A 27,028-nucleotide genomic window follows, 5' to 3' on the forward strand; every position below is an offset into this window, starting at 1 on the left:
TATTTCCTAGTAATTTCTTCACATTACTATGTAATTAACAGCCTTTAAATTCAAGGGTTGCCCAACTTTTTAATCTATTAACTCTAGAAATAGTTACCCCAGATATTAAAGGTGTAGCTGTGTGTGTTTGTGTTAATGTGACTGAAGCAGAATATAATTATGTTTGCAATATAATCATTGTTCAATATTGTATTGATCACTGCTGCTGATTAGTCTGACCAGTCAAACAGAGGAAGGAGAAGGAGAAGAACCTCTCCTTTAGCCAACTTGCTCACAGGTACCTGTCATAGTTCTGCAAAGGTCTTAAAGGCCAGTGTGCAGGAGTTAGTGGCATCTAGCAGTGTGGTTGCAGACTGCAACCAACTGAATACCCCTCCACTCACTACTCCCTTTCTAAGCATGTAAAAGAACCTAAAGTAGCCGTCAGGTGCATTCATGCCACCAAATACAGCATGTTACTTAAATGTAAAATCGCGAAAGGCTCTCTCTAGAGCAAATGTTTGGTTCGTCCATTCTGGGCTACTGTAGAAACATAGCGGAGCAACATGGCGGACTCCGTGAAGAGGACCCGCTCCCTATGTAGATATGAAGAGCTCACTCGAAGCTAACGAAATCACGATTCTTAGTTTCATGTGACTATACACTTAAAAAAACATAATGATTATATTCCATTTCTGCCAATAGATCCCCCTAAATCTTACACACTGGTCCTTTAAAGGTTTTAAAAGTACTTTTCTCAAATTTCCCATATTTTACAATAATCATTGAATAATATTGTATTCATACAGTCAAAGGTGATTCCCCATGTTAGCAGATTTTTTTTTTGCTGTTTTTGGATTTATAGGATCTAATGATACTATGAAAAAATCTTAATTATGAGAAAATACACTACAGTGTAAGGCATAATGCCCTATGGTCTATGGCAGGTTTAAAGGTGTAAATTGAGACTCATTTCAGAAACATGAAGAAACCTGGTTTTTCACTAGATATTATGTTATTTTTATTATAACATGACACATTAACCTCAACAGATTTCTTCTCAACGACTTACAGTACGTTGTTTACATCACATATGGATATTGTAATAGTAAGGAATCAGTGAGATTCTAAATAAAAACAATAAAACTCACACTTGTGTGGCTATAATAACAGATTGATTGAAATGAGATTAACATAACACAGTTTAACACTTCAAATAATACAGAAACATAAAGCATCCTTCATTAGCTATGTTTGACATGTTCTTTAACATGATTCAATTTCACATGTAGAGACCGTCGTGGCAAGCAAAAAACATTTACATTGGTTACATTGCAACTTATACTTGAATATCATTCTTTGTTACAAACAGGTACATGCTTATTAATAGAAGCATCTAGCCTAAATCTCCAGACTTTAATCCTTACATGATATCATTACAGTATCACAACAATCACTTTTAGGTTTTACTTCATTATGCATATACAGTGGAAACCTCTTAAAGTGGCCACATCTGTCAAACTGATCAATATAAGAATATGATTATTAGAACTGTTTTTTTTCTTTATTTCTCATGCAGATTACCATCTAATTGACATTTGTATCTTTATTACATTATGAAATGGAGAGCTTCGCTATTTACTGAATTTTATTGACTGTTTCAAAATACAGTTCAGCTGTTTCAAAAGCGGCTCCAACCACAGATGCTTACGTGCGCATTTGTTTTCTGTCTCCATCTATGGCAGCCATGACTGTGTTCCCGTTGTTTGAGTAGACTACACAAGGTAGCCTGAGGAACATCAAGTTTCGTTGGCTCATTTTCAGCGGTTTGTCATTTAAGCTTCGTGGAGACTATGTTTTTTATTGAGAGAAAATTGCTTTCTTTTTCCTTCATGTCTTTAATGTGCACAAAGCACCAGCCTCAAGTAGACAGCCTAAAGCTGACGGGTTACCGCGAGGCAAAGCATCATGGGAGTAAAGTCTATATAAGCGGTTGATCGCTGTAACCATGATCACTATAAGCTGTTTACACTGTGCTTCATTATGTTTCAGCAGCTGCAAGCACATGAACATCTTAACACAATTCATAAACAAGACATGCACCATGCAAAAATACAATTCTTGTTCGACACGATTTTCAGATTAGATTTTTAGAAATAATACAGGTTAACAAAGAAATACGTCTTCCATTAGTTATTAGTTCAAAACTTGATAATTTCTGACAACATTTGTCTCTCACCCTCTCACAACTCTTTCCATGTTCATTGAAATTCAGAACTTCTAATTCGACATTGTGATTTAATAAGAAATGCAACAATTTAATCAGTCCTCTTTTTCTCTCTGCTTTACCTTCATGGAAATAATTTTCATTTACAGAAATCCTCATTAAACAATGCACTTGAAATGATTATTAATGCATTCAAGATTTTATGACTGACTAAATTCTCCAGGTCGATATTTTTCTTGTGCACTCTTGTTTGAAGTGTTGAATTTTTGTGTGCCTGTCTAATCGCGTGTAGTTTGTAATGATTCATTGACTGTCCACATGGATCACTCAGACAAATTCACCTGTCCATGATAAAATTAACAAAAGTCTGTGAATGTTGTTTTACAGGAATCTGATGAATGAATAACCACGTGAAAACAACTATCAGCCATTAGCTGGGTTGTGGTTGTGTTGGCTCACTCACAGATTGTACATTTCATCCAGACTTTGAATAGCTTCTTCCTTAGTGTGTGTTTTCCACTCGCTGGGAATTTCTCCTCTACCCTGGAATTTTAACTCATAGTGGTCTTCCAGTTGCTTCTCAAATCGACACACAAACCATGTCCAATATTTCAGCTTAGACTCATCAGGGGTAATTCTCCAGTTAGCATAAAGTGGGCCAGCAGTTTGGTACTGTTTGAAGGGAATTGACTTTTCTGACTCATCATCAGGGTAAAATTCTATATCACTTGCAACTAATGTTGTGCAGAAATCAACAGACAGATTTTTTGTGTTTTTCCAGGATGTACCATCGGCTGCAGAACATCGATGAAATGGGACATTGTGTTTTTCAGGACTGTGATCTTCCAGTGTGTTGGTACAAACAGCTGCACAGAATGGACATGTTACCCAGCAGCAGTTACACAGCTGATCAATGAGGATTTGATCAGACTTCATCCTGAATTCCTTCATCTTATCCAATGAGAGGCTGCTCATCTCCTTTATGATGGATTCAAGACCTTTCTCTATCTCTTCTTTAAGAAAGTCAAATCTGTTTATGTCACTGAAGTTTTCACAACAGATGGTGTTGAATGTTAGCTTATCTTTTAGCAAACTGGAAAATTCCTCCATCCACATGTTCAGGTCTCCTCTCTGGGTTTTGACTTTCTCTGTTGCAGTAAATAAAGCTTGACTCACAAGATTTTTGATGTCTTCAACATTTTTCTTGAGTATGTTCTGGGCTTTATTTTTGTTTTCTGTGAAGATGTATTTCTGTACTTCCTCCTTTATGAAAGTCTCAACTTGTCTCCTTGGGTGTTGGATGTAGGTGATAAAACCATTAAAGTCCTCTTTCTCTGCGAGCGACTTCAACACGTGTTTCTCCAAGTTCAGCCTGTTCTCACTGAATGCTGGGAAACTGCACATCATCACTCCAGCGAGATCAATGGCAGTCTTGTTACAGATGGCTTCAACAGTGGAACTTTTCAGTTTCTCACAGATCAGTTCTCCAAGCACAACAGCAGACGAGTTTCCTTTGCAGAAGCTTCTGAAAATGTTGTAATATTGCATTTTCTTGCTTTCTACATAAGCGAGTGCATCGTTGTTCTCTTTGAATTTCTTGTGGGACTCTGAAAGCCATCTCCCTGCTCTGTGAAACACATACAGTATGAGATCAACTGTAAACTCCTTCTTCAGAGCATATTTCCTCTTTGATTCAAATTCTGTCACCTTTTCTTTCACATGTTTGGCCACTTCCTGCAAGAAAGTTGATTTGTAGCCTCTTGTAGCTACAGGTTTGCTCTTGATTGCATCAAGGGACTGTTTTTCAACATCATCAATGAAGGATCTGATCAGTTGCTGTTCTTCAGGTGATAACAAACTCCTTGATGTATGTTTTTCAATTTGTTGTGTTGACCCAAATCCAAGTTTTGTTTTGAAAGACACCCATGCTTTTGACCATGAGTAACTTTCTTGCCCTTTTGGGTTTGTGTTTTCCCTCTCATCATTTTTGGATTGTTGGCTTGTATCTAAGACGTCTTGGTGCTTGCTGAGAGATACATAATGAGTATAATCTCCAACCTCTGATATTTTTTTGTAGTTGCCACTGCTTTCACATTCAGCTATGAGAGGCCATTCAAACCCAATCTCCTGAAGGATAGTTGACTGATCTTGTTCATAGTTGATGTCCTCAATAGGTGTTATACCTGCAGTTAGTTCATGAACCAAGCCACTCCAAATAGAGTCAAAGTGCTTTTTAAGTTCCTCTTCATCTTTTGCCTTGTCTTTTAACTGATGAGCGAGCTCTTTGCTCTTTTGTAGCAGCTTGTTTTCAAACTCTGTCTTCTTATCATCCAGCTTTTTACAAGCATTCTTCTGCTGGATGACTTCCTCCAGTCTTCTTTTAACTGCTCTCACTTGCTCTTCATGAAACTCCTTGATTTTGCTTTCGAATCGTCCTCGCCACTGAACCAACATTTCTTTGTCTCTGTCATCATCAAAGTATGTTGTCATTGCTTTTGTGATTTCTCCATAGGTTTTGCTCATTTCTTTATGGAGATAATTGAGCTCGACCTTGTCAAGTTTTCCATTTTCAATTTGGGTATGAAGCCCATTCTCAATGGTCAACATGTTGCTCCTCAAATCCCAGGTCCAGTTTGCATACTGTATCTCAAGTCTTCTGTATACTGCAATTTCAAGTGTGTTTTTGAAACTGAAAACAAACTGTTCATTCATCAGGGCTTTCCACAGGTCCTGGATTTTGCTTTTGAACTGTGAGAGAGTAATCCCAGCAGACTGTGAAGCTTTAGAGAGGATGATGGTCTTCAGCTCTTGGACGCTCTCACTATAACCTGGATTTGGAGGAGCCATAGGTGGACTTCCCTCCCATAGCTGGGCAAAGTATTTCACATCTTTCTGCACATCAAATGCAATGACATCACTGAAGCACTCAGCATCACAAACCTCCTCTTTGGCTGCTAGTGAGGCCATCTTGTCCAGTTTTTCTTGCAGCCGTCTCTTTCCATCCATGTTTTTCTCTGCAGCTGCAATATCTGTAACATTCTGATGAACGAACACACAACTTGGAGAAAGTTTAATTTTCTTCATCCTCATGAAAGCCTGAACAACAATCTGCAGAACATCTTGCATCTCAGCTGGATTCTCTCCAAAGATGTTGATCAGTGTCATGTTTCCCAGACCAACAACAAATGTTGCCAGTTCATTGTCGTGGTGAAGAGTGGCGTTACCTTCCAACTCCAGAGCACGCAGTCCTTCTGTGTCCACCACTAGGATGTAGTCAAACTCAAACTTTTCCTTGATCTCCTCTGGCACTTTGACTAGCTGCATGAAGGCCCCCTTGGTGCACCTGCCAGCACTCACTGCAAACTGTAACCCAAACATGGCATTCAGCATTGTTGATTTTCCACTGCTCTGTACGCCCAAAACTGACAGAACAAAAACTCTCTTGTCGCCTAGTTTCTTGGTGACTTCATCTAAAAGACTAGAGATCCATGTTAAAGGTACGTGACCTGCATCACCATCCATCAGCTCCATTGGGTGTCCTGATATCATCAGCTCTGCAGCCAGCTCCGGGTATTTAGACCAGTCAGTCTGTACCATCTTTGTTTGTTTCTGCAGAGATTCATGGGCTTCATAGATCTGTCCCATTTCTCTAAAGATGTGCTCCAAGCCCAAAGTTGCTGACTGTAGTTTTGTTGATATGTCATCAAGCTCAGTTTGCTTTCTTTTTAACAGATCAGATTTGTCATGCTTCTTCTTCAAAGCCAAGACTTCAGTCCACTTTTCATCATAGTTTCGGAGAATTGAAGAGAGATCGTCTGTGGAGAGGGCATCTATTAAGATCTGAGTCCATTTCAGGAAATAGACTTTGTCTGTTGATGGCAAAGATGAGAGGCTTTCAATGAACAACTTCATCGGTTCACTGCAGGAAGCAGTGTGTTGTTTTTGTCGTATTTGGTTTAATTTCTGTTGCTTTTCACATTTCTCCTTCTCAATGTTTCCTTTCAGGTGATACTGTTCTTTGTTTATTTCGCACCACTCATGCCACAGCTGGCCTTGACAAGGGAGAAATGTATCTTTGATCTTTGAAACATCCATCCCCTGAAGGAAGTTCACTACTTTCATAGCAGCAGATTTTCCTTTTTGACATGCTTCATCATCTTCATCCACTCTGATTCCAGAGACCTGAGCCATGGTTTCAAGCTGGAAGGATGCATGTGGTCCAGACAAACTTTTTCCAATGATTTTTTTCAGTTCTTCAGAAACATCCGAATGGCTTCTGTCCTTTAGACCCACTTTGTATTTTCCCTTTTTTTTCTCAACGGCACCACAATCATTATCAGCAATGAGAATAATGAGAGGCTTTGGAGACTTGTAAAGGGCTGAGATAACTGCAGTAATTTGTTTACCTCTTTCCAGAGTTGGTACAAGAACAACATTGACTGAAGATCTGTCAGTAAGTATGTTGCGCTGTTTTTCAATCGACAGAGCATCACCATGAAGATTACAGAAGGCAATGCAGTCAGTGAAAACATCAGTGGGTTTTCCAGCAGGGCAGTACCAGGCAATCTCTGCCACACCATCCATCAGATGTCGAGACTTGGTGCTACCTGGGCAGTTTCTGTGGAAGAAGGTGTGGTGACGGTCGTTGATCAAAGAGTTCATCAGCTGAGATTTAGACAGAGATAGTGAACCCAGGCGGAGAAATGACACCATGGGTGTCTCAGCTTTGCAGATGGGCATACTCTTCATGGTGACAATGTTTGAATTGTCTTTGATTTCAGTTATCTTCCATGTTTTTCTTATTTGTCTGAATGTCCACAGAGGACAGCCAATATCCATTGTGACTGGGTCAGGAACAAGCAAAGGTAAGGCGTACTGACATTGTGATAGCTTTGTAATCATGTTTTGCTTAAAGAAGCTGTCTGAGCAGTGAAATACTGCCATTTGAACATCCATTGGATGCACATGAGTCTTGAGTTCTGATTGATCAAAGTCTACACTGGTGCTGTAAAAATCATCCAAGTCACCCTCGTCTGTGTGAACAGTGTCAAATTTCTCAGGACTGTCTTGTTTTACAGGAATATATCTGGCTCTGTAGTCTAACATCATCAACCTCTGAAGAAAAGTAAGAGCGAGATCTTTCTCAGATGTGTCATGGTCCTGTTTCACAGGTGGACCTACTTGAAGAAAATCTGCTGGTGACAACTTCTGTTGTTGTTTGTCTTGAAGGTGAAGTCTGCCAAGCAGTGTTTCAGCTTCTCTTTGATATTGTTTCTTCCTGTTGATCTCTTCAGAAATCTCCACTGACTGCTGTAAATAAGTAAATAAACATTTAGGACTGAAAATCGATTGAAATATTTAATCACTATTAATCACATAATTTTCCATAGTTAATCACAATTAATTGCAAATTAATCACACATTTATCTGTTTCAAATATATCTTAAAAGCAGATTTGTCAATTATTTAACACTCTTATTAACATGGGAGTGGGCAACTATGCTGCTTTATGCAAAAGTATGTATATATTTATTATTAGAAATAAATTAACAACACAAAACAATGACAAATATTGTCCAGAAACCCTCACAGGTACAACATTTAGCTTAAAAAAAATGTGCTCAAATCATAACATGGCAAATTCAAGCCCAACAGGTAACAACAGCTGTCAGTGTGTCAGTTTGCTGACTTGACTATGATTTGCCCCAAACTGCATGTGATTATCATAAAGTGGGCATGTCTGTAAAGGGGAGACTTGTGGGTACCCATAGAACCCATTTTCATTCACATATCTCTCACATACTGGCTATGCCAGTTTTTCCTCATCAAAATTTAGCGTAAGGTGGAGCATTATTCAGCCTCCTTCACGACAAGCCACTACGACATGGTTGTACCAAGGTATTCCTTAGGTTCTAGTTTCATATGATGCCAGTATTTTCACTCTAGCTGCAACCTAAGAATCACAAGTTGCGTTAATGAAATTAGTGCCGTTAAAACAAATTTGTGTTAATGCGTTATTGTCACGTTAACTTTGACAGCCCTAAAGTAAATGTATTGTACGCAGAAAATGATAAATTCACACAATGGGATATAAAGTAACTAGTCATAAAATCTCATGCCCGAATTAACTTTGGAGTTTCTCACCTTATCCTTGTTTCCACTCGTGTCCATATCTAAGGTACCTGCAGTAGAATAATGAACTGTATTATAAGAGGGTCAGACCAATGTACTTGTAAACCCATATATTTTTCTTTCTATTAATAATGTTCATTTTAAAGAATTTTGAATGTCATAAACTGAATTAGCTCTATTCTTGATAGGTTTTCCTGTTATTGTAGTATTCATTAAAACATTACCTTTCTCAGTGGTAGCAGATTGTACAGGCTTGATTTCATCTCCGGGTTCATTCACTTGATCACACTAAGAAAACAAATCATTTCATTTAACATCAGTTAATCAGGTTCAAACCATGAGAAAAGATCAACAACACACAATAGTAGACCAATTCAGAGAACAACGCCAAGATAAAACCAATGGTGAACAGTATGCACTAAATGCAAGCAGTATAATATTTTAGTGAGAACAAAGTAAACTCTTATGCAAGTATTTTCAACTCATCCATGTGTCCAACCAGATGGTTCATGGAGTCAAACTCTATTCAAGTCTAAACTGACAATTCAAACAGCTCCAATCTTCAGCTGAAGGTTCAGGTGTTAGCGCTAAATTTTGACAAAACTTCCGAAAAATAGGTAGCATTAAAAAAAAGGTATGCTTCTGTATGACAATGACTACTGAGGACCAAAATATGTCACCTTTACCTCTGTTTCAGCTGCACTCTCCTCCAGCTCATCTCCTGAAGGGTAATGTAACAACAAGCAGATTGTAGGATCAAACAGTAAATACAAAGTTTTGGGTCAGTTAACCATTCCCAGTTTATAATATTTATCTGCAAAGTTTCTTTGTATATATTAAAAAGTGCATTGTTCAACATGATGTATGTCCTCTACACCAAATAGACATAATATGTGTTTTATTTTTATTATAATTATCCAGATTTTGCAGAAATGCAATACAACAATGAATGAAAATGTAATTCTCACGTTCTTTGGTAACTGTTGAAACGGTCTGAGATGATGAACTTGTGTCCTTCTCTGCATCACTCTCCTCCATGGACCGCTCACTCATGTTACTGCTGCTTTCATTGCTGAGCTCTTTAACTCCATCAGCCTCTCCTGTTGAATGGTCAAAGCCAACAAAAAACACATTTAGTTAGTTCCCTATTTTATTGACACCATTGAATATGAAATATAATTTTACTGTAAATATCTGTTACAATGAAAATGATCTTTAAAATGGTACCTTTCTCATTGGTTGCAGATGATAATACAGATTTGATTTCAGACTCTCCTCCCACTCTTGTGCTGTCGTCATCCTTGTCTGAGTGTTCGGCACTATTCACTGGACCACACTAATAAAACAGACAATTTTTTATGACATTTAGTTAACCAGGTTCTAACCATTGTGATTAAGAACCTGAAGATCAAAAATACACAGTGGTACACCAATTCAGGGACAACGAAACCAAAAATAAAAGAGAAAACAATATGTACAAACTAAATGCAAGCAGGTTTGTAGTTTAGTAAGAAGAAATTAAACTCTGCTGCAACTGTTTTCAACTCATCCATGTGTCCTACCAGATGGTTCATGGAGTCAAACTCTGTTCAAGTCTAAACTAACAATTCAAACAGCTCCAATCTTCAGCTGAAGGTTCAGGTGTTAGTGCTAAATTTTGACATAACTTCAGAAAAAATAGGCATCATTAAAAAAGACACTGCTGTATGACAATGACTACTGAGGACCAAAATATCTCACCTTTACCTCTGTTTCAGCTGAACTGTCCTCCAGCTCGTCTCCTGCAGGGTCATGTAACAACAAGCAGATTGTAGGATCAAGCATAAAATAAAAAGTTTCGGGTCAATTAACCATTCCAAGTATAGAAGATTTATCTGCATAGTTTCTTTGTATATATTAAAAAGTGCATTGTTCAACATGATGTATGTCCTCTACACCAAATAGACATAATATGTGTTTTATTTTGATTATAATTATCCAGATTTTGCAGAAATGCAATACAACAATAAAAGAAAATGTAATTCTCACGTTCTTTGGTAACTGTTGAAACGGTCTGAGATGATGAAGTTGTGTCCTTCTCTGCATCACTCTCCTCCATGGACCGCTCACTCATGTTACTGCTGCTTTCATTGCTGAGCTCTTTAACTCCATCATCCTCTCCTGTTGAAGGGTCAAAGCCAACAAATATCACAGTTAGTTAGTTCCCTATTTTATTGACACCATTGAATATAAAATATAATTTTACTTTAAATATCTGTTAAAATGAAAATATCTTTAAAATGGTACCTTTCTCATTGGTTGCAGATGATAATACAGATCTGATTTCAGACTCTCCTCCCACTCTTGTGTTGTCGTCATCCTTGTCTGAGTGTTCGGCACTTTTCACTGGACCACACTAATAAAATGGGCAATTTTATATGACATTTAGTTAACCAGGTTCTAACCATTGTGATTATGAACCCGAAGATAAAAAATACACAGTGGTACACCAATTCAGAGACAACAAAACCAAAAATAGAAGAGAAAACAATATCTACAAACTAAATGTAAGCAGGTTTGTAGTTTAGTAAGAAGAAATTAAACTCTGCTGCAACTGCTTACAACTCATCCATGTGTCCAACCAGATGTTTCATTGAGTCAAACTCTGTTCAAGTCTAAACTAACAATTCAAACAGCTCCAATCTTCAGCTGAAGGTTCAGGTGTTAGTGCTAAAACTTGACATAACTTCAGAAAAAATAGGTAGCATTAAAAAAAAGAAATGCTTCTGTATGACAATGACTACTGAGAACCAAAATATCTCACCTTTACCTCTGTTTCAGCTGCACTCTCCTCCAGCTCGTCTCCTGCAGGGTAATGTTACAACAAGCAGATTGTAGGATCAAACATAAAATAAATTGGTTTTGGTCAGTTTAGCATCTCAGATTAACTCGATTTATCTACAAAAACGATGTATAGATTCTCAAAGTTCACTTTTCCACAAGACGAATCTTGTCTACAAAAAATATTTAAACTTTTTATTCAAAGTTATCCAGACTTTGCAGAAACTGACCGTAAAACAAAAAAATAATCTAGTCTGAGTTGTTGGACTTGTGCTCTTTTTCATTAAAATGTTACCTTTCTCATTGTTTGCAGATGATACAGATGGGATTTCAGACTCTCCTCCTGTGTTGTCATCATTCTTTGAGTGTTCATCATCACCAGGTCCATTCACTGCATCACACTAAGGAAACAGGGGATTTCATTTAGTTCACCTTGTTAGAGCATTTGAGATTAAGAATGTTTTCAGTAGTATAAGCCAGGAAAACAGCAACAAGAGAAACGTACAACACTCAAGATCAATGTCACACAGTGATGCACCAATTGAGTACAAGTACGGCAGAGTACTGCAAAAATAAAAGCAAGGTAAAACAGTATACAGAGATCCTAACTTCAGCTTTGAAGATTGGAACTCTTTATTTAGGTGAGACTTCAAATGTGATGACATAGGTCGAAAACAAAAGCTGTTCTAATGATGATCACTAATGAAGGTGAAACAATGAAGCATTCTTCTCCCTCGCACTTTGATACAATTTATAAGGAAGGCTCTTATCTGAATAATGATGAGGATAGAAACATCTATCACATGCAACTAATGTTGTGTAGAAATTGGTGACCAGTTCCAATGTGCCTCTAGTGTGCCATCCATCGATCCCAGCAGGTCGATGAAATGGGACATTGTGTTTGTCAGGACTGTGATCTTCCAGTGTGTTGGTACAAACAGCTGCACAGAATGGGCACTTCACCCAGCAGCAGTTGCACAGCTGATCAATGAGGATTTGATCAGGCTTCATCATGAATTCCTTCATTTTATCCAATGAGAGTCTGCTTACTTCCATTATGACGCATTCAAGACCTTTCTCTATCTCTTCTTTAAGAAAGTCAAATCTGTTTATGTCACTGAAGTTTTCACAACAGATGGTGTTGAATGTTAGCTTATCTTTTAGCAAACTGGAAAATTCCTCCATCCACATGTCCAGGTCTCCTCTCTGGGTTTCGACTTTCTCTGTTGCAGTAAACAAAGCTTGACTCAGAAGATTTTTGATGTCTTCATTATTTTTCTTGAGTATGTTCCGTGCTTTATCTTTGTTGTCTGTGAAGATGTATTTCTGTACTTCCTCTCTTATAAAAGTCTCAACTTGTCTCCTTGGGTGTTGGATGTAGGTGATAACCCCATCAAAGTCCTCTTTCTCTGCGAGCGACTTCAACATGTGTTTCTCCAAGTTCAGCCTGTTCCCACTGAATGCTGGGAAACTGCACCTCATCTCATCGGCGAGATCAATGGCAGTCTTGTTACAGACGGCTTCAACAGTGGAACTCTTCAGTTTCTCACAGATCAGTTCTCCAAGCACAACAGCAGATGAGTTTCCTTTGCAGAAGCTTCTGAAAATGTTGTAATATTGCATTTTCTTGCTTTCTACATAAGCGAGTGCATCGTTGTTCACTTTGAATTTCTTGTTGGACTCTGAAAGCCAACTCCCTGCTCTGTGAAACACATACAGTACGAGATCAACTGTAAATTTCTTCTTCAGAGCATATTTCCTCTCTGATTCAAATTCAGTCACCTTTTCTTTCACATGGTTGGCCACTTCCTGCAAGAAAGTTGATTTGTAGCCTCTTGTAGCTACAGGTTTGCTCTCGATTGCATCAAGGGAGTGTTTTTCAACATCAGCAATGAAGGATCTGATTAGTTGCTGTTCTTCATACTGAAAATGCCACTTATGATTTTTGCTGTTTTTGTAGTCTTTTCTAAAACAAATTCCAAGATTCTGTTTGCAGTAGTGTTTCTTATTCTCTGTCCTCTTGTGTCCCCCTCATTATATTGAAATTGTTGGCCTATCTTACACAGATCTCTGTGCTTGCTGAGAGATACATAATGAATGTAATCTCCAACCTCTGACATTTATTTTTCGAATCTGATACTGCTTTCACATTCAGCTATGATAGACCATTCAAACCCAATCTCCTGAAGGATAGTTGACTGATCTTCTTCATAGTTGATGTCCTCAATAGGTTTTGTATCTGCAGTTGGTTCACTTACCCAGTCACTCCAAACAGAGTCGAAGTGCTTTTTAAGTTCCTCTTCTTCTTTTGCCTTGTCCTTTAACTGATGAGCGAGCTCTTTGCTCTTTTGTAGTAGCTTGTTGTCAAACTCTGTCTTCTTATCATCTAGCTTTTTACAAGCGTTCTTCTGCTGGATAACTTCATCCAGTCTTCTTTTAACTGCTCTCACTTGCTCATCATGAAACTCCTTGATTTTGCTTTCGAATCGTCCTCGCCACTGAACCAACATTTATTCATCTCTGTCATCATCAAAGTAAGTTATCATTGCTTTTGTTGTTACTGACAGTCCTTCCGTGTCCACCACTAGGACGTAGTCAAACTTAAAGTCTTCCTTGATCTCCTCTGACACTTTGACCAGCTGCATGAAGGCCCCCTTGGTGCACCTGCCAGCACTCACTGCAAACTGTAACCCAAACACGGCATTCAGCATTGTTGATTTTCCACTGCTCTGTACGCCCAAAACTGACAAAACAAAAACTCTCTTGTCAGAGATGCATGGGCTTCATAGATCTGTCCCATTTCTCTAAAGATGTGCTCCAAGCGAAAAGTTGCTGACTGTAGTTTTGTTGATATTTCATCGAGCTCAGTTTGCTTTGTATTTAACAGATCAGATTTGTCATGCTTCTTCTTCAAAGCCAAGACTTCAGTCCACTTTTCATCATAGTTTTGGAGAATTGAAGAGAGATCGTCTGTGGAGAGGGCATCTATTAAGATCTGAGTCCATTTCAAGAAATAGACTTTGTCTGTTGATGGCAAAGATGAGAGGCTTTCAATGAACAACTTCATCGGTTCACTGCAGGAAGCAGTGTGTTGTTTTTGTCTTATTTGGTTTAATTTTTGTTGCTTTTCACATTTCTCCTTCTCAATGTTTCCTTTCAGGTGATACAGTTCTTTGTTTATTTTGCACCACTCATGCCACAGTTGGCCTTGACAAGGGAGAAATGTATCTTTGATCTTTGAAACATCCATCCCCTGAAGCAAGTTTACTACTTTCATAGCAGCAGATTTTCCTTTTCGACAGAATTCATGATTTTCATCCACTCTGATTCCAGAGACCTCAGCCATGGTTTCAAGCTGGAAGGATGCATGTGGTCCAAACAAAATGTCACGCTGTTTTTCAATCGACAGAGCATCATCATGCAGATTACAGAAGGCAATGCAGTCAGTGAAGGCATCATTGGGTTTTCCAGTAGGGCAGTACCAGGCAATCTCTGCCACACCATCCATCAGATGTCGAGACTTGGTGCTACCTGGGCAGTTTCTGTGGAAGAAGGTGTTGTGACGGTCGTTGATCAAAGAGTTCATCAGCTGAGATTTAGACAGAGATAGTGAACCCAGGCGGAGAAATGACACCATGGGTGTCTCAGCTTTGCAGATGGGCATACTCTTCATGGTGACAATGTTTGAATTGTCTTTGATTTCAGTTATCTTCTTTTTTTTTCTTATTTGTCTGAATGTCCACAGAGGACAGCCAATATCCATTGTGACTGGGTCAGGAACAAGCAAAGGTAAGGCGTACTGACATTGTGATAGCTTTGTAATCATGTTCTGCTTAAAGAAGCTGTCTGAGCAGTGAAATACTGCCATTTGAACATCCATTGGATGCACATGAGTCTTGAGTTTTGATTGGTCAAACTCTACACTGGCGTTAAAAAGAGCATCCAAGTCATCGTCATCTGTGTCAACAGTATCAAACACTGGAACAGGATTTGAATGGCTCACCTCAGGACTGTCTTGTTTTACAGGAATATATCTGGCTCTGTAGTCTAACATCATCAACCTCTGAAGAAAAGTAAGAGCGAGATCTTTCTCAGATGTGTCATGGTCCTGTTTCACAGGTGGACCTACTTTAAAGGTCTCATATTATTCTCATTTCCAGGTTAATAGATGTATTTTAATGTTGCACTAGAACATGTTTCCATGCTGCAATGTTCAAAAAACCCTTTATAATTCTCATAGTGTCTCTCTCACTCAGCCTGCATTTAGCCTCTGTCTGAGAGATCCTGATTTACAGCCTGTCTCCTCCCACTCTGCTCTGATTGGTCAGCGTTTCTGTCAATCAAATGTCCTCAACAACACAGCATCACCGATAGAGAGAGAGAGCTGCCTGTAGCTCTGAGTGCAGCTTTGACAGTAAGGAGAGGGAGAAGCAGCCAGAATAGCATTTATAAACCACTTTAAAGTTTATAAACCAGAAACTTCACCCAGCGCACGTTACCGGAGGAATCTGATCAGAAATCGGCGACAAATGAACAACATCTGCGGTCCAGACTCCAGGTTTTCCTGACGGTTTCTCTCAGGTAAATATGCTATTTATATCTCTGTTAGTTAGCTCAGTGTTTACCTTATGCATCAACTCTGTAAACCGTAAACATACACTCTGTTTTACGTTTGTCTTTACAGATCCATCTGTGAGAAATGACCGACAGAATCATCCCAGAGGAGAGCAGATAGCTGTGAGCAGACAGCTGAGAGCAGACAGCTGTGAGCAGACAGCTGAGAGCAGACAGCTGTGAGCAGACAGCCGAGAGCAGATAGCTGAGAGCAGACAGCTGAGAGCAGACAGCTGTGAGCAGATGGGAGATACAGAGCTAACCCGTTAGCATGTAGCTACATGCTAACGGGTTAGCTACATGCTACCGCTATGTGACGGTGTGTAAACACAGCGACCATCAGGGTGGAAAATAGAAGATGTGAAACAGTAGTCAGTTCATTATTTCTGCTAAAAGACACCTGCTAAATGTATGGAAGATCAGAGTAATGGTATTATTTAGAGTAGGAGCTGTCTCTGTGTTACCATGACTACAGACCACCGGAGCTTAGCTCATCATAGTTTACCAGGGCTGAAGACTTTCTCCTGTACCATGTCAACATAACTGATGATTACAAATGCTGTGAATAATTAATATTGTCATCTGTCAACTCAAATAAAGTTTGACTGTGAAACAGAAATGTGTTGTGTTGCTTACAAGTCACTATTTACTACCTGTAATCTGCTACATGCATGACATCAAATATATATAATATATAAATATCACCTGTTTAAACAGTGTAATTACATAAAGCCTTTGTGAAAGAACATGTTATATTTAGATGATGGGAGTACATGAAGCCTGTTCTGCTGGTTCTTGCAGACTAACAGTAGGAGCTACTTTGCTCAAGTTCGGTTGAGGAGGAGAGACAGTGACGCGCTGTGGGGCGGGGTCAGCTACTGAAGGTTCTCTCTGATTCGACCAGGAAACCCTTACATGGCTCGCATTTCTCTAATGACGTCAGAAGAGAAGGAAAAAAAGCGAAGTGATTTTCTACACCCATTTCCGGACAAACGGAGCAGGAGAAAAAGAGAGAGGATGGTCTTTTATGATACTATGGTGACTTGTAGACACACTGGGGACAGATATTGATGTTTAAAAGACATGAAAAAGTGCATTTTGCATAATAGGTGACCTTTAAGAAAATCTGCTGGTGACAACTTCTGTTGATGTTTGTCTTGAAGGTGAAGCCTGCCGAGCAGTGTTTCAGCTTCTCTTTGATATTGTTTGTTCCTGTTGATCTCTTCAGAAATCTCCGCTGACTGCGGTAAATACGTATAAACATGTACTGTATGTAAAAAATGATAATGTCACACAATGGGATATAAAGTAAATAGTCTTTAAGATCTTATGAATTTGGAGTTTCTTACCTTATCCATGTTCCCACTCGTATCCATATCTAAGATACCTGAATGACAGCAATAAACCAGAGGGACTGATCAACCAATATGTTTTTCTAATGTTCATTGCAAGTTATTCTGAATGTTGAAAGCTATAATTAGCTCTATTTTTGACAGTTTGGGGTTATCTTACATTAAAATATTCCTTAAAATGTTACCTTTCTTCTTGGTTGCAGATGATACAGACTTGATTTCAGACTTTCCCCCTGTGCTGTCACCAGTCTTCTGTGAGTCCTGCTAAGAAAACATGAGATTTTATATAACCTTTACAGTAGTTCACCTGGTTAGAGCATTTGAGATTAAGAATGTTTTCAGTAATAACTGAAAACAGCAACAAGATAAATATACCATCACTCAGTAATACACAGTGGTGCACCAATTCAATAAAGGAATACAACAATATAAAAGCAAGGTGAAACAATATGCTCATTTCCAAATTTCAAATAAATATGGGTAGTTTTAGAAAATGCATGCTGTTCTATAACTATGATCCCTATTGAGCATACCTTGATTTCAGCTGCATCCACCTCCATATCTTCTACTGCAGCATAATGAAAGAAAAAAGCAGATTGCACAAGATCAAGGTTTAGAAATAACACTATTAGTTAAAGGGACTATTTGTAACTTTGTACGTGCATAAATGTAGCGGGTCGTCACATGCGCGCTCGCATATGCGCGTTCGCGTGTAGCCGCTGTACCCTCCTCCTCTGCCTGCTCGCCTTCACTCAGACAGCTCAGCTCGCTCCACCTCTAGACGTGAACGCGCGTTCACTACACACTGCAGAAGAGCAAGTTTAGCTCTGAGAATATCTAGTGAATGTACAGGGGACGTTTGTGCAGAAATAACTGCTGCAGCTCCTCCAGACCAACAGAGGTTTTCCGTGTCTTGTGAAATGACGGAGTTCTACAGAGATTTACGTTGTCTTCTCGTTACCGACCGGGTGCCGGTGTCTCCCTGCTCTCTCCGGCTGCGGGCGGAGAGAGCAGGAAGACACGCTGGAGAGCCCCGCTGCCTCAGCCTGCACTTAGGCAGGAAAAGCCAACACTAGGATCAGATCTAAATCATGTTCATGGAGAGACCTTCGTCTGGTCAGCTAACATTACTGCCAAGCAGCTGAAATATAGAGTGATATTGTGCTTTTAGCTGACGTGTGGCGCCTCACTGTTTTGAGTGATGCTCGTTCAGGTATATTTAGAGCGAGCAAGCGCGAGCCCGACGCTGACTTTCGTTGATTTCACGGCCACAGGTGTCGCTGTTAAGAAGCATTTCTGAAAGTTACAAATAGTCCCTTTTACCATTTTACTTTCACCCTAAAGTTGACCCCACTAGCACCCTCTTCAGGCCAGCAAAAAAACATTTAAGTTTTACTGTAAAAAGAAAATATTGAAATAATCTAGAAATTTTATTTGTTTAGTTTTCTTTTCTTTTTGCACGTTGGGCTATACATTTCCGGTTAGTTGTGTAACTTATGTGATGTGATTTTGGTTGTACTGTGATATTAGAGACTTGACAGTTGCAGGATGATGCCTATAAATTGTATAGGGTCCTCATAACCTAATGGATTTATCTGACACGGTTGGTAATATAAAGACACCCCAAACCATTTAGGTAAAGTTAAAAAAGATTACTTGGTTTTCATAATGATGTCTCATTCAATCTTTCACAACCTGTAAGCAAACCTTGGAACCACCCTGTTCAGCAACATTGATCACTAAATAGGTATTAAAAAAAGTAGTTTCCCCAGAAATGAATGATTAATTTTAATTCATTCAGCTGGAGAATCAAGATTTGTGCATTAAAACCTATTAACCTAAAGCTATTGTATTTTATGTTTCAGAACAATTATTACTACTATACTCTCACGCTCAAATATCTGCCTGCTTTAAAAGATTAAAGTCAAAGCTTTGATGTATTTCTAATTTAAGTTCTGTCCACATTATCTTTATGAAGCCGTATGGGTGCATATGGAGGACAGAACCTGCCAAAATCAAAAGTAAATAAATGAGTCGATAAATAAATAAATATGCCATTAAAGGGACTATTTGTAACTTTCAGAAATGCTTGTTAATAGCGACACATGTGGCCATTAAGTCAACGAAATTCCGTGTCGGGCTCGCGCTTGCTCGCTCTAAATAGACATGAACGAGCATCGCTCAAAACAGTGAGGCGACACACGTCCACTAAAACCACAATATCACTCTATATTTCACCTGCTTGGCAGTAATGTTAGCTGACCAGACGAAGGTCTTTCCATGAATCAGTGCTGATCCTAGTGTTGGCTTTTCCTGCTTCAGCCTCCCGACCGCGGCCGGAGGGAGACACGGGCACCCGGTCGGAGACGATAACGTTTCCCGCTGCAGAGCCCCGTCACTTCACAAGACACGGAAAACCTCTGTTGGTCTGGAGGAGCTGCAGCATTTATTTCTCCACAAACGTCCACTGTACATTCACTAGATATTCTCAGAGCTACTAACTCTTCTGCAGTGTGTAGTGTGCGCACATGAACGTGAGGTGGAACGAGAACGCGCTCGTTGTGTCAGTGCAGGCAGGCAGACGAGCGGTCTGAAAAGCGTAGCCACACGCGAGCGCGCATGGGAACCCGACCCAGTAGATTTATACCTGTAAAAAGTTACAAACAGTCCCTTTAAATGTACTAAAACATAAATAAATAGATAAATGTAGAAATTCATTAATTGATCAAATGTGACATAATAATTTTTTTTTGTTTAAATTTGCTTCTTTATCAATTTAACTGTGAATTATTCATTATTAAATTGTATGTATTGATTTATGTATTTATTTTTTTATTTAGTTCTGCATGATTTTACCTTTGCATTTTGCCCCATATTTATTCCTCCAAACTTATATATTTCTGTATTCTTTTCTTTATACATTTCTTTATTTTGCATATTCTGCATTTCTACTTCATTATGCAAATGAGGAGGCTGTCATTCAACGTGTGTCATGGGGTCAGAGTGCATGGATCAATTATATGCTAGCTATCGTTTGATTTGCACACCTGTAGCGGTCGGAGCAGCAGCAGGAATGAAGACTGGAGTTGGAGCAGACAGAGTTAGTTAGTTAGCTAGCACATAGAGTGCTACAGGAATGAGTCCTAAAACCCGGAAATGCAGTCAGCATTTTAGCACTTCTGGTTCCCTCGTCTGGAAGTCAAAAGGTTCAATGGGTTTTTAGTAAGATGCCTGAAATAAGGTCTGTGGTTTACACAAACTCAAGAGATTTTAACGTTTTGTTCTACAACATAAAATACATCAATAAATACCTCACCCATGGATTTGAGGCGGTTGCTAAAAAGTGGCTAAATGAGACTACAAACGTTTATAAAACGTATAAGTATTATAAACGTGTGTTTGCTGCAGAGCTTATTTTCTGCAATAATCCAAAAGCCAATGGAAAAATCCCATTGGCTTTTTGTCAAGGGAACCCGAGGCGATGCTAACTTCCTGGTTGGCCAACAAAAATACGTCACCTCTGGAGCACTCCATAGTCAATTTATGCTCTTTGATCTCGATCAACCAATAGGTGAAAAGTTGACCCCATGACCCACGTTGAATGAAAACCCCCTAATTTGCATAATGAAGCAGAAATGCTTAAAGAAATATATAAAGAAATGTATGAAGAAATTAATACATAAAAAAAATAAGTCAGGGGGTATAAATGGGGGGAAATGCAAAGGGAAAATCATGCACAAATAAATAAATAAATAATACAATTTAATAATTAATAAATACATTAAAAAATGAAGTTTAAACAAAAAATATATCAAAAATAAATAAATAAATGTAAAAGTTAATAAAAAATAAATAAATAAATCGGAAAAATTAAATAGAAGAGTAGATCGGGGGGATTAAAACTAAATTAAATGATGTTACTTTTGGTACATTTAATGACATATTTATTTATTAATTTACATATCCAGTCATTTACTTAATTTTGATTTTGTCAATTTCCGCCCTCTATTGGTGTAATTTGTGAATACACATTAAAGATTAAAACCTCACTTGTTTGATTTTGCTGAAACACTGAGGTATTGATCCTCTCTTCTTTGGGGGATCTGTGGTCCAGGTGTTCTTTCTTCCCTCTATTTTCAGCACACATCACTCCACTGTAGCCGTGGTGACCATTTTCAGAGACCATGACGTCTATTTTTTCCAGCAGAGCTATTATCTCTCTTTCATCCATCATACTTTTTGTACATGTGTGATATCTTTTTTCAACAAAACTGCTGTTGGCGTTCAGGTCTGTCAATGCATCTTCACATTTTTCATCTGACTCATGAGTCACAACTGTCATTACATAAGCAAGTGATCCTTTCCCAAAAGCTTTTTCTAACCACTGCACTCCTGAACTGTAATGGCTGCTATGTAGACCATGCGGTACCAGTAAGAGAAAGGCATGGATTTCCTGATTCAATGGGAATTTGTCAATATTTTGTAGACCAAGCATGTTAATGACAGAGATGTGCCGACCACACAAATCATACAGTTTGGTTGAAAACTGTTCCACATTTGTTTGCTCGTCATGGTCAATTAAGATGTTTTTTGATCCAATCTCAATAGAATTTGCGTCACCAATTAACACAAGTGTGAGTTCAGGTATCACTGAAATAAAATAAAGAGAGAACAACATTAGTATGTAACACTGCAGTAATCAATGAAGCAGCATTGTCAAAGTTATACGGAGTTCACACAAACTCAATGACAAAATAAAAGTATATAATTCATTCTCACATTCACATGATGAGTTTGATATGTTTTAATACTTCCTCAGTGTTTGAAACTCAACTGAAACATAATCTATAAAATCAATGTTACTGTACATCAATTCTTGTTTCAAATATTACCTGTCTCGTTGGCTGCAGATAGTACAGACTTGGTTACAGACAGTCCTCCTCCTACTGCTGTGTTGTCATCGTTGTCTTCATCCATTTTATCTGCTCTTCATCTTTACAGAGTCGTGCTGTAGGCCTATGACGAAACAAATGAGACAAATACAACATACACTATTACTGCAAAGGCACATTACCATTCACGCTGATTGAGCTAATTATTTGAGAGGATAAATAAAAGCACTAAATCTTGCACATAAAACATTTTGTGGAACATCCTGATGATTTTGCTGCTGGTGGAATGTTGCAGATATTGCAACTTTTCCTGCATTAATTTCTTTATATTTTGTCATAAATATAATTACATGATGAGCGAACATGACAAGTATTTTTTTTTAAATGACTAATGGAGGGAAATATAATATCTTTACCAAGTAACACTGAAACACCCCATTCTACCATAGATTGTAGAGTTATCTTTACTTCGGTAAAAACACAAAATTCAGGTGCCAGGTGACAATTCAAAATATAATGGAATATAATGCAGTCAGGCTCTCAGGCATTCTGTATTACTTTAAAATAGTTATTCTCCTGTACAGTAGATCAACTTGAGTCAACACATACACATAGGCATGATTTACACTTCCATCCTCTTTTATGTCTTCTTTGGGGGGAAGTAACCTCTTTAAATGTAGCCTACATGTGGCCTATTCACATCAATGATAAATGATAATTTTAATTAATTTATAAACCCCTGGACTTTAACAGTTCATATGTGTTTAAGCAATATTTTTTTAAGCTTTGAGATTTCAATAAAGTCAGAATATTTTGAGAAAAATGTTGTAAAAATGAGGATAAAGTCATGGCATTTCGAGAAAAAAAGTCATAATTTTGGAAATAAAGTTAATTTAACTAAAGCTTAGTCATGATGACGTGAAAGGCCGCCAGAATCTAACAGAGCAAAGGTGTGTGTATAAGGGAGGGGGAAGCAGAGACAGCGACACAGAGCTGCAGGTCAGAGGAAAGACGTCACACTGCAGTGAACTTTGTACAAGTCTATATAACTCTAAGTACCCTATGGACTCTCAGGAAATGATAAAACATGCACGTTTGACTTGAAGCAACCTTTTCCATTATTCCCAAAATATCAAAACTTTTTTTTTCTTGTAATATTATGACTTAATTGTGTGTGTATACATACATACACACATAGACTATATATAAAATGTATATATATATTCTCTCTCTCTCTCTCTATATATATATACATATATATATACAGTGCATCCAGAAAGTATTCACAGCGCTTCACTTTTTCCACATTTTGTTATGTTACAGCCTTATTCCAAAATGGATTCAATTCATTTTTTCCTCAAAATTCTACACACAATACCCCATAATGATAATGTGAAAAAAGTTTGTTTAAAATGTTTGCAAATTTATTAAAAATAAAGAACGAAAATATAACATGTACATAAGTATTCACAGCCTTTGCTCAATACTTTGTTGAAGCACCTTTGGCAGCAATTACAGCCTCAAGTCTTTTTGAGTATGATGCTACAAGCTTGGCACACCTATTTTTGGGCAGTTTCTCCCATTCTTCTTTGCAGGACCTCTCAAGCTCCATCAGGTTGGATGGGGAGCGTCGGTGCACAGCCATTTTCAGATCTCTCCAGAGATGTTCAATCGGGTTCAAGTCAGGGCTCTGGCTGGGCCACTCAAGGACATTCACAGAGTTGTCCTGAAGCCACTCCTTTGTTATCCTGGCTGTGTGCTTAGGGTCGTTGTCCTGTTGGAAGATGAACCTTCGGCACAGTCTGAGGTCTTGAGCGCTCTGGAGCAGGTTTTCATCAAGGATGTCTCTGTACATTCCCTCGATCCTGACTAGTCTCCCAGTTCCTGCCGCTGAAAAACATCCCCACAGCATGATGCTGCCACCACCACGCTTCACTGTAGGGATGGTATTGGCCAGGTGATGAGCGGTGCCTGGTTTCCTCCAGACATAACGCTTGGCTTTCAGGCCAAAGAGTTCAATCTTTGTTTCATCAGACCAGAGAATTTTGTTTCTCATGGTCTGAGAGTCCTTCAGGTGCCTTTTGGCAAACTCCGGGCGGGCTGTCATGTGCCTTTTACTGAGGAGTGGCTTCCGTCTGGCCACTCTGCCATACAGGCCTGATTGGTGGAGTGCTGCAGAGATGGTTGTCCTTCTGGAAGGTTCTCCTCTCTTCACAGAGCAACGCTGGAGCTCTGTCAGAGTGACCATCGGGTTCTTGGTCAGCTCCCTGACTAAGGCCCTTCTCCCCCGATCGCTCAGTTTGGCCGGGTGGCCAGCTCTAGGAAGAGTCCTGGTGGTTCCAAACTTCTTCCATTTACGGATGATGGAGGCCACTGTGCTCATTGGGACCTTCAATGCTGCAGAAATTTTTCTGTACCCTTCCCCAGATCTGTGCCTCGATACAATCCTGTCTCGGAGGTCTACAGACAATTCCTTGGACTTCATGGCTTGGTTTGTGCTCTGACATGCACTGTCAACTGTGGGACCTTATATAGACAGGTGTGTGCCTTTCCAAATCATGTCCAGTCAACTGAATTTACCACAGGTGGACGCCAATCAAGTTGTAGAAACCTCTCAAGGATGATCATTGGAAACAGGATGCACCTGAGCTCAATTTTGAGTGTCATGGCAAAGGCTGTGAATACTTATGTACATGTGATTTTTTCGTTTTTTATTTGTAATAAATTTGCAAAAACTAAAAAAAAACTTTTTTCACTTTGTCATTATGGGGTATTGTGTGTAGAATTTGTGTAGAATTTTGAGGAAAAAAATGAATTTAAACCATTTTGGAATAAGGCTGTAACATAACAAAATGTGGAAAAAGTGAAGCGCTGTGAATACTTTCCGGATGCACTGTACACACACACACATATATTTATATATATTTATATACATACACACACAATTATGTCATAATATTTTATATATAAAATGTATAATATATATATATACACACACACAATTAAGTGAGCTTATATCTCAGGTAAAAATGTAATAAGGTTTCACAAATCTGAAACTGTGTATTAAAGAATATTTAGCCTCTCTGGGATAATCTCGTCCAGATTTGACAAGTCTAAGTGTAGTGGTTTTTGATCTGGACCTGGTCCAATGTGGTCTAGATGTAAAAAAATAAAAATAAAAAAAATCAGACATCTCCTTTTTTTAATTTTCACAGATAGAATAAAGTTTTCACAAATTTGAAAGTGGGTTTCAGACAGCGTTTTATGCATCACCTTAAATGTCTAACACGCTTTCACAACAGTAACAGGTGCAAAAAACGGATGAGGTTTGTTTAAGGGTTTTAAATGTGTGTGTGTGTGTGTGTGTGTGTGTGTGTGTGTATGTGTTTGTGCAAGAACTCTTAAATAAAAGTCTTCCACACAAGTCAGAGTAGCAAACACCTATCGAGAAATATCACTATATCAAACTGAAGTTGTTATAAAAACTGTACATGCTCAGATTTTAAGTATGGACACAAAACAGTACATAGTTTAAACTCACCTTTTGTTCCGTGTCTCTTGAGCTCTGCCTGGTCTGTGTGGATGAGGCTGCTTTGTCCTCACTCTATATATAGAGACCTGATTCTGGGTCTGCCTCTCACAAACCCCTCCCTCATGCTCTTAACACATCTGATGTGGTGTGATAGGGTTACGGAGCTGAGAAACTCTGTATGCACATGACTTGTAAATCAGTGATGACAAGAGTAAAAGTGAAAGTAAGACAGCTACATCAGTTATAATTAGTTTTGTGAGTACTGATTTAGCTGCCTTACTTTGTGTGAAAGTGAAAGCAAGAGAGCTCTATTTCCCCTAAACCTTGTGACTTGGACATTCAATGACCATTAAAGGTCACTCTACTCAAACACTGCCAAGCACATACTGCTGTCAACACTGAACACTTGTTATTTGCAGAGCAAGAGCTGCAACAACAGTTAATGTTTGTTTGTTTTTAGAAAGGCATAAAGTATTTACCAAAGTTAGTCCAAAAAGGACAGAGACATTGATTCAGTCTCAAGTTTTCGGTTTTAAATTAAACTGCTCCTGATGATAGTTTTTTCAAAAACAAAAAGACCACAACAAATAATGACTATAATAAATAAAAAAATACATATAGATAAATATAAATAAATATAAATAAACTAAAAAATGGAAATGGTTGTAAAATAACTTTGTGTATGCATGTTTTTTTTTTTTTTTTAGAAAGGCATAAAGTATTTACCAAAGTTAGTCCAAAAAGGACAGAGACATTGATTCAGTCTCAAGCTTTCGGTTTTAATTTAACCTGCTCCTGATGATAGTTTTTTCAAAAACAAAAAGACCACAACAAATAATGACTGTAATAAATAAACAAATAAATAAAAATAAATATAAAAAAACAAAAAAAACAGAAATGGTTGTAAAATAACTTTGTGTACATAAAGGAATGGTAGTTAAAGTTGTATTCAATAAAGACTCATAATAACAAGGTTAAGCTGGGCTCAGACTACAGGAGTTTCAAGCTTCTCCTGTAGTCTGAATAATGATTCTTACATCCCACAGGAGATGTAAGACAAGGGGAGTAAAGAAGGGTGGTTGGTCAGTTTAAGGAGCACTGGACAGCTGGAGGCAATACAATCTGCCTCTGCTTTTGAGAGGGAAAGTGTAGGAGACGAGACACCAAAAATAGCCAGCAGGGGGAATGAATGAACTGTTCTACCGAGACAGGAGAATTTGCTGCATGACCAGAACATGTGAGCATGACTGGCTGGCTGCAGTTGATTTGCAGCGGTTGCATGCAGAGCTCACCTCAAAAAACAGTTTTGACAGTTTTTGATTTGTCCAGTGACTACAGTGTAGTGTTTTATATTGCATAAAACATTGTTGGATGCAAATAGAATAAGTGTGGACTCTTTCTAAAATATGGTATACAGACTTGCATTCATTTAGCTCCTTTCTAGTCTTCTGACCACTCAAAGCGCTTTACACTACATGTC

The 27,028-nt window shown here is 38.4% G+C and overlaps 2 protein-coding genes and 1 pseudogene across 2 annotated transcripts in view; all 3 read right to left on the minus strand.

Moving 5' to 3' along the window:
- Positions 1 to 27,028, minus strand: part of LOC141781524 (interferon-induced very large GTPase 1-like) — a 175,159-nt gene that overhangs the window by 99,268 nt on the left and 48,863 nt on the right. The window contains exons 6-9 of the mRNA XM_074657348.1: positions 11,454 to 11,559; positions 11,142 to 11,182; positions 8,563 to 8,626; positions 8,351 to 8,388 (exon numbers count right to left, since the gene is read on the minus strand). Of these exons, the coding sequence (XP_074513449.1) occupies positions 8,351 to 8,388; positions 8,563 to 8,626; positions 11,142 to 11,182; positions 11,454 to 11,559 (249 nt within the window). The remainder of the gene's footprint in view (positions 1 to 8,350; positions 8,389 to 8,562; positions 8,627 to 11,141; positions 11,183 to 11,453; positions 11,560 to 27,028) is intronic.
- Positions 976 to 17,385, minus strand: LOC141780281 (interferon-induced very large GTPase 1-like). Its single transcript, XM_074655439.1, has 5 exons — positions 17,310 to 17,385; positions 17,122 to 17,159; positions 16,887 to 17,013; positions 15,021 to 15,286; positions 976 to 7,143 (listed from the first exon to the last, which is right to left on the minus strand). Exon 5 carries the CDS (start codon positions 7,106 to 7,108, stop codon positions 2,666 to 2,668), a length of 4,443 nt encoding a protein of 1,480 aa, XP_074511540.1. The 5' UTR covers positions 7,109 to 7,143; positions 15,021 to 15,286; positions 16,887 to 17,013; positions 17,122 to 17,159; positions 17,310 to 17,385; the 3' UTR covers positions 976 to 2,665.
- On the minus strand, positions 11,858 to 17,684 carry LOC141781444 (interferon-induced very large GTPase 1-like; annotated as a pseudogene).

This window comes from Sebastes fasciatus, chromosome 13 (genome assembly GCF_043250625.1).
Source record: "Sebastes fasciatus isolate fSebFas1 chromosome 13, fSebFas1.pri, whole genome shotgun sequence".
Lineage (NCBI taxonomy): Eukaryota > Metazoa > Chordata > Actinopteri > Perciformes > Sebastidae > Sebastes > Sebastes fasciatus.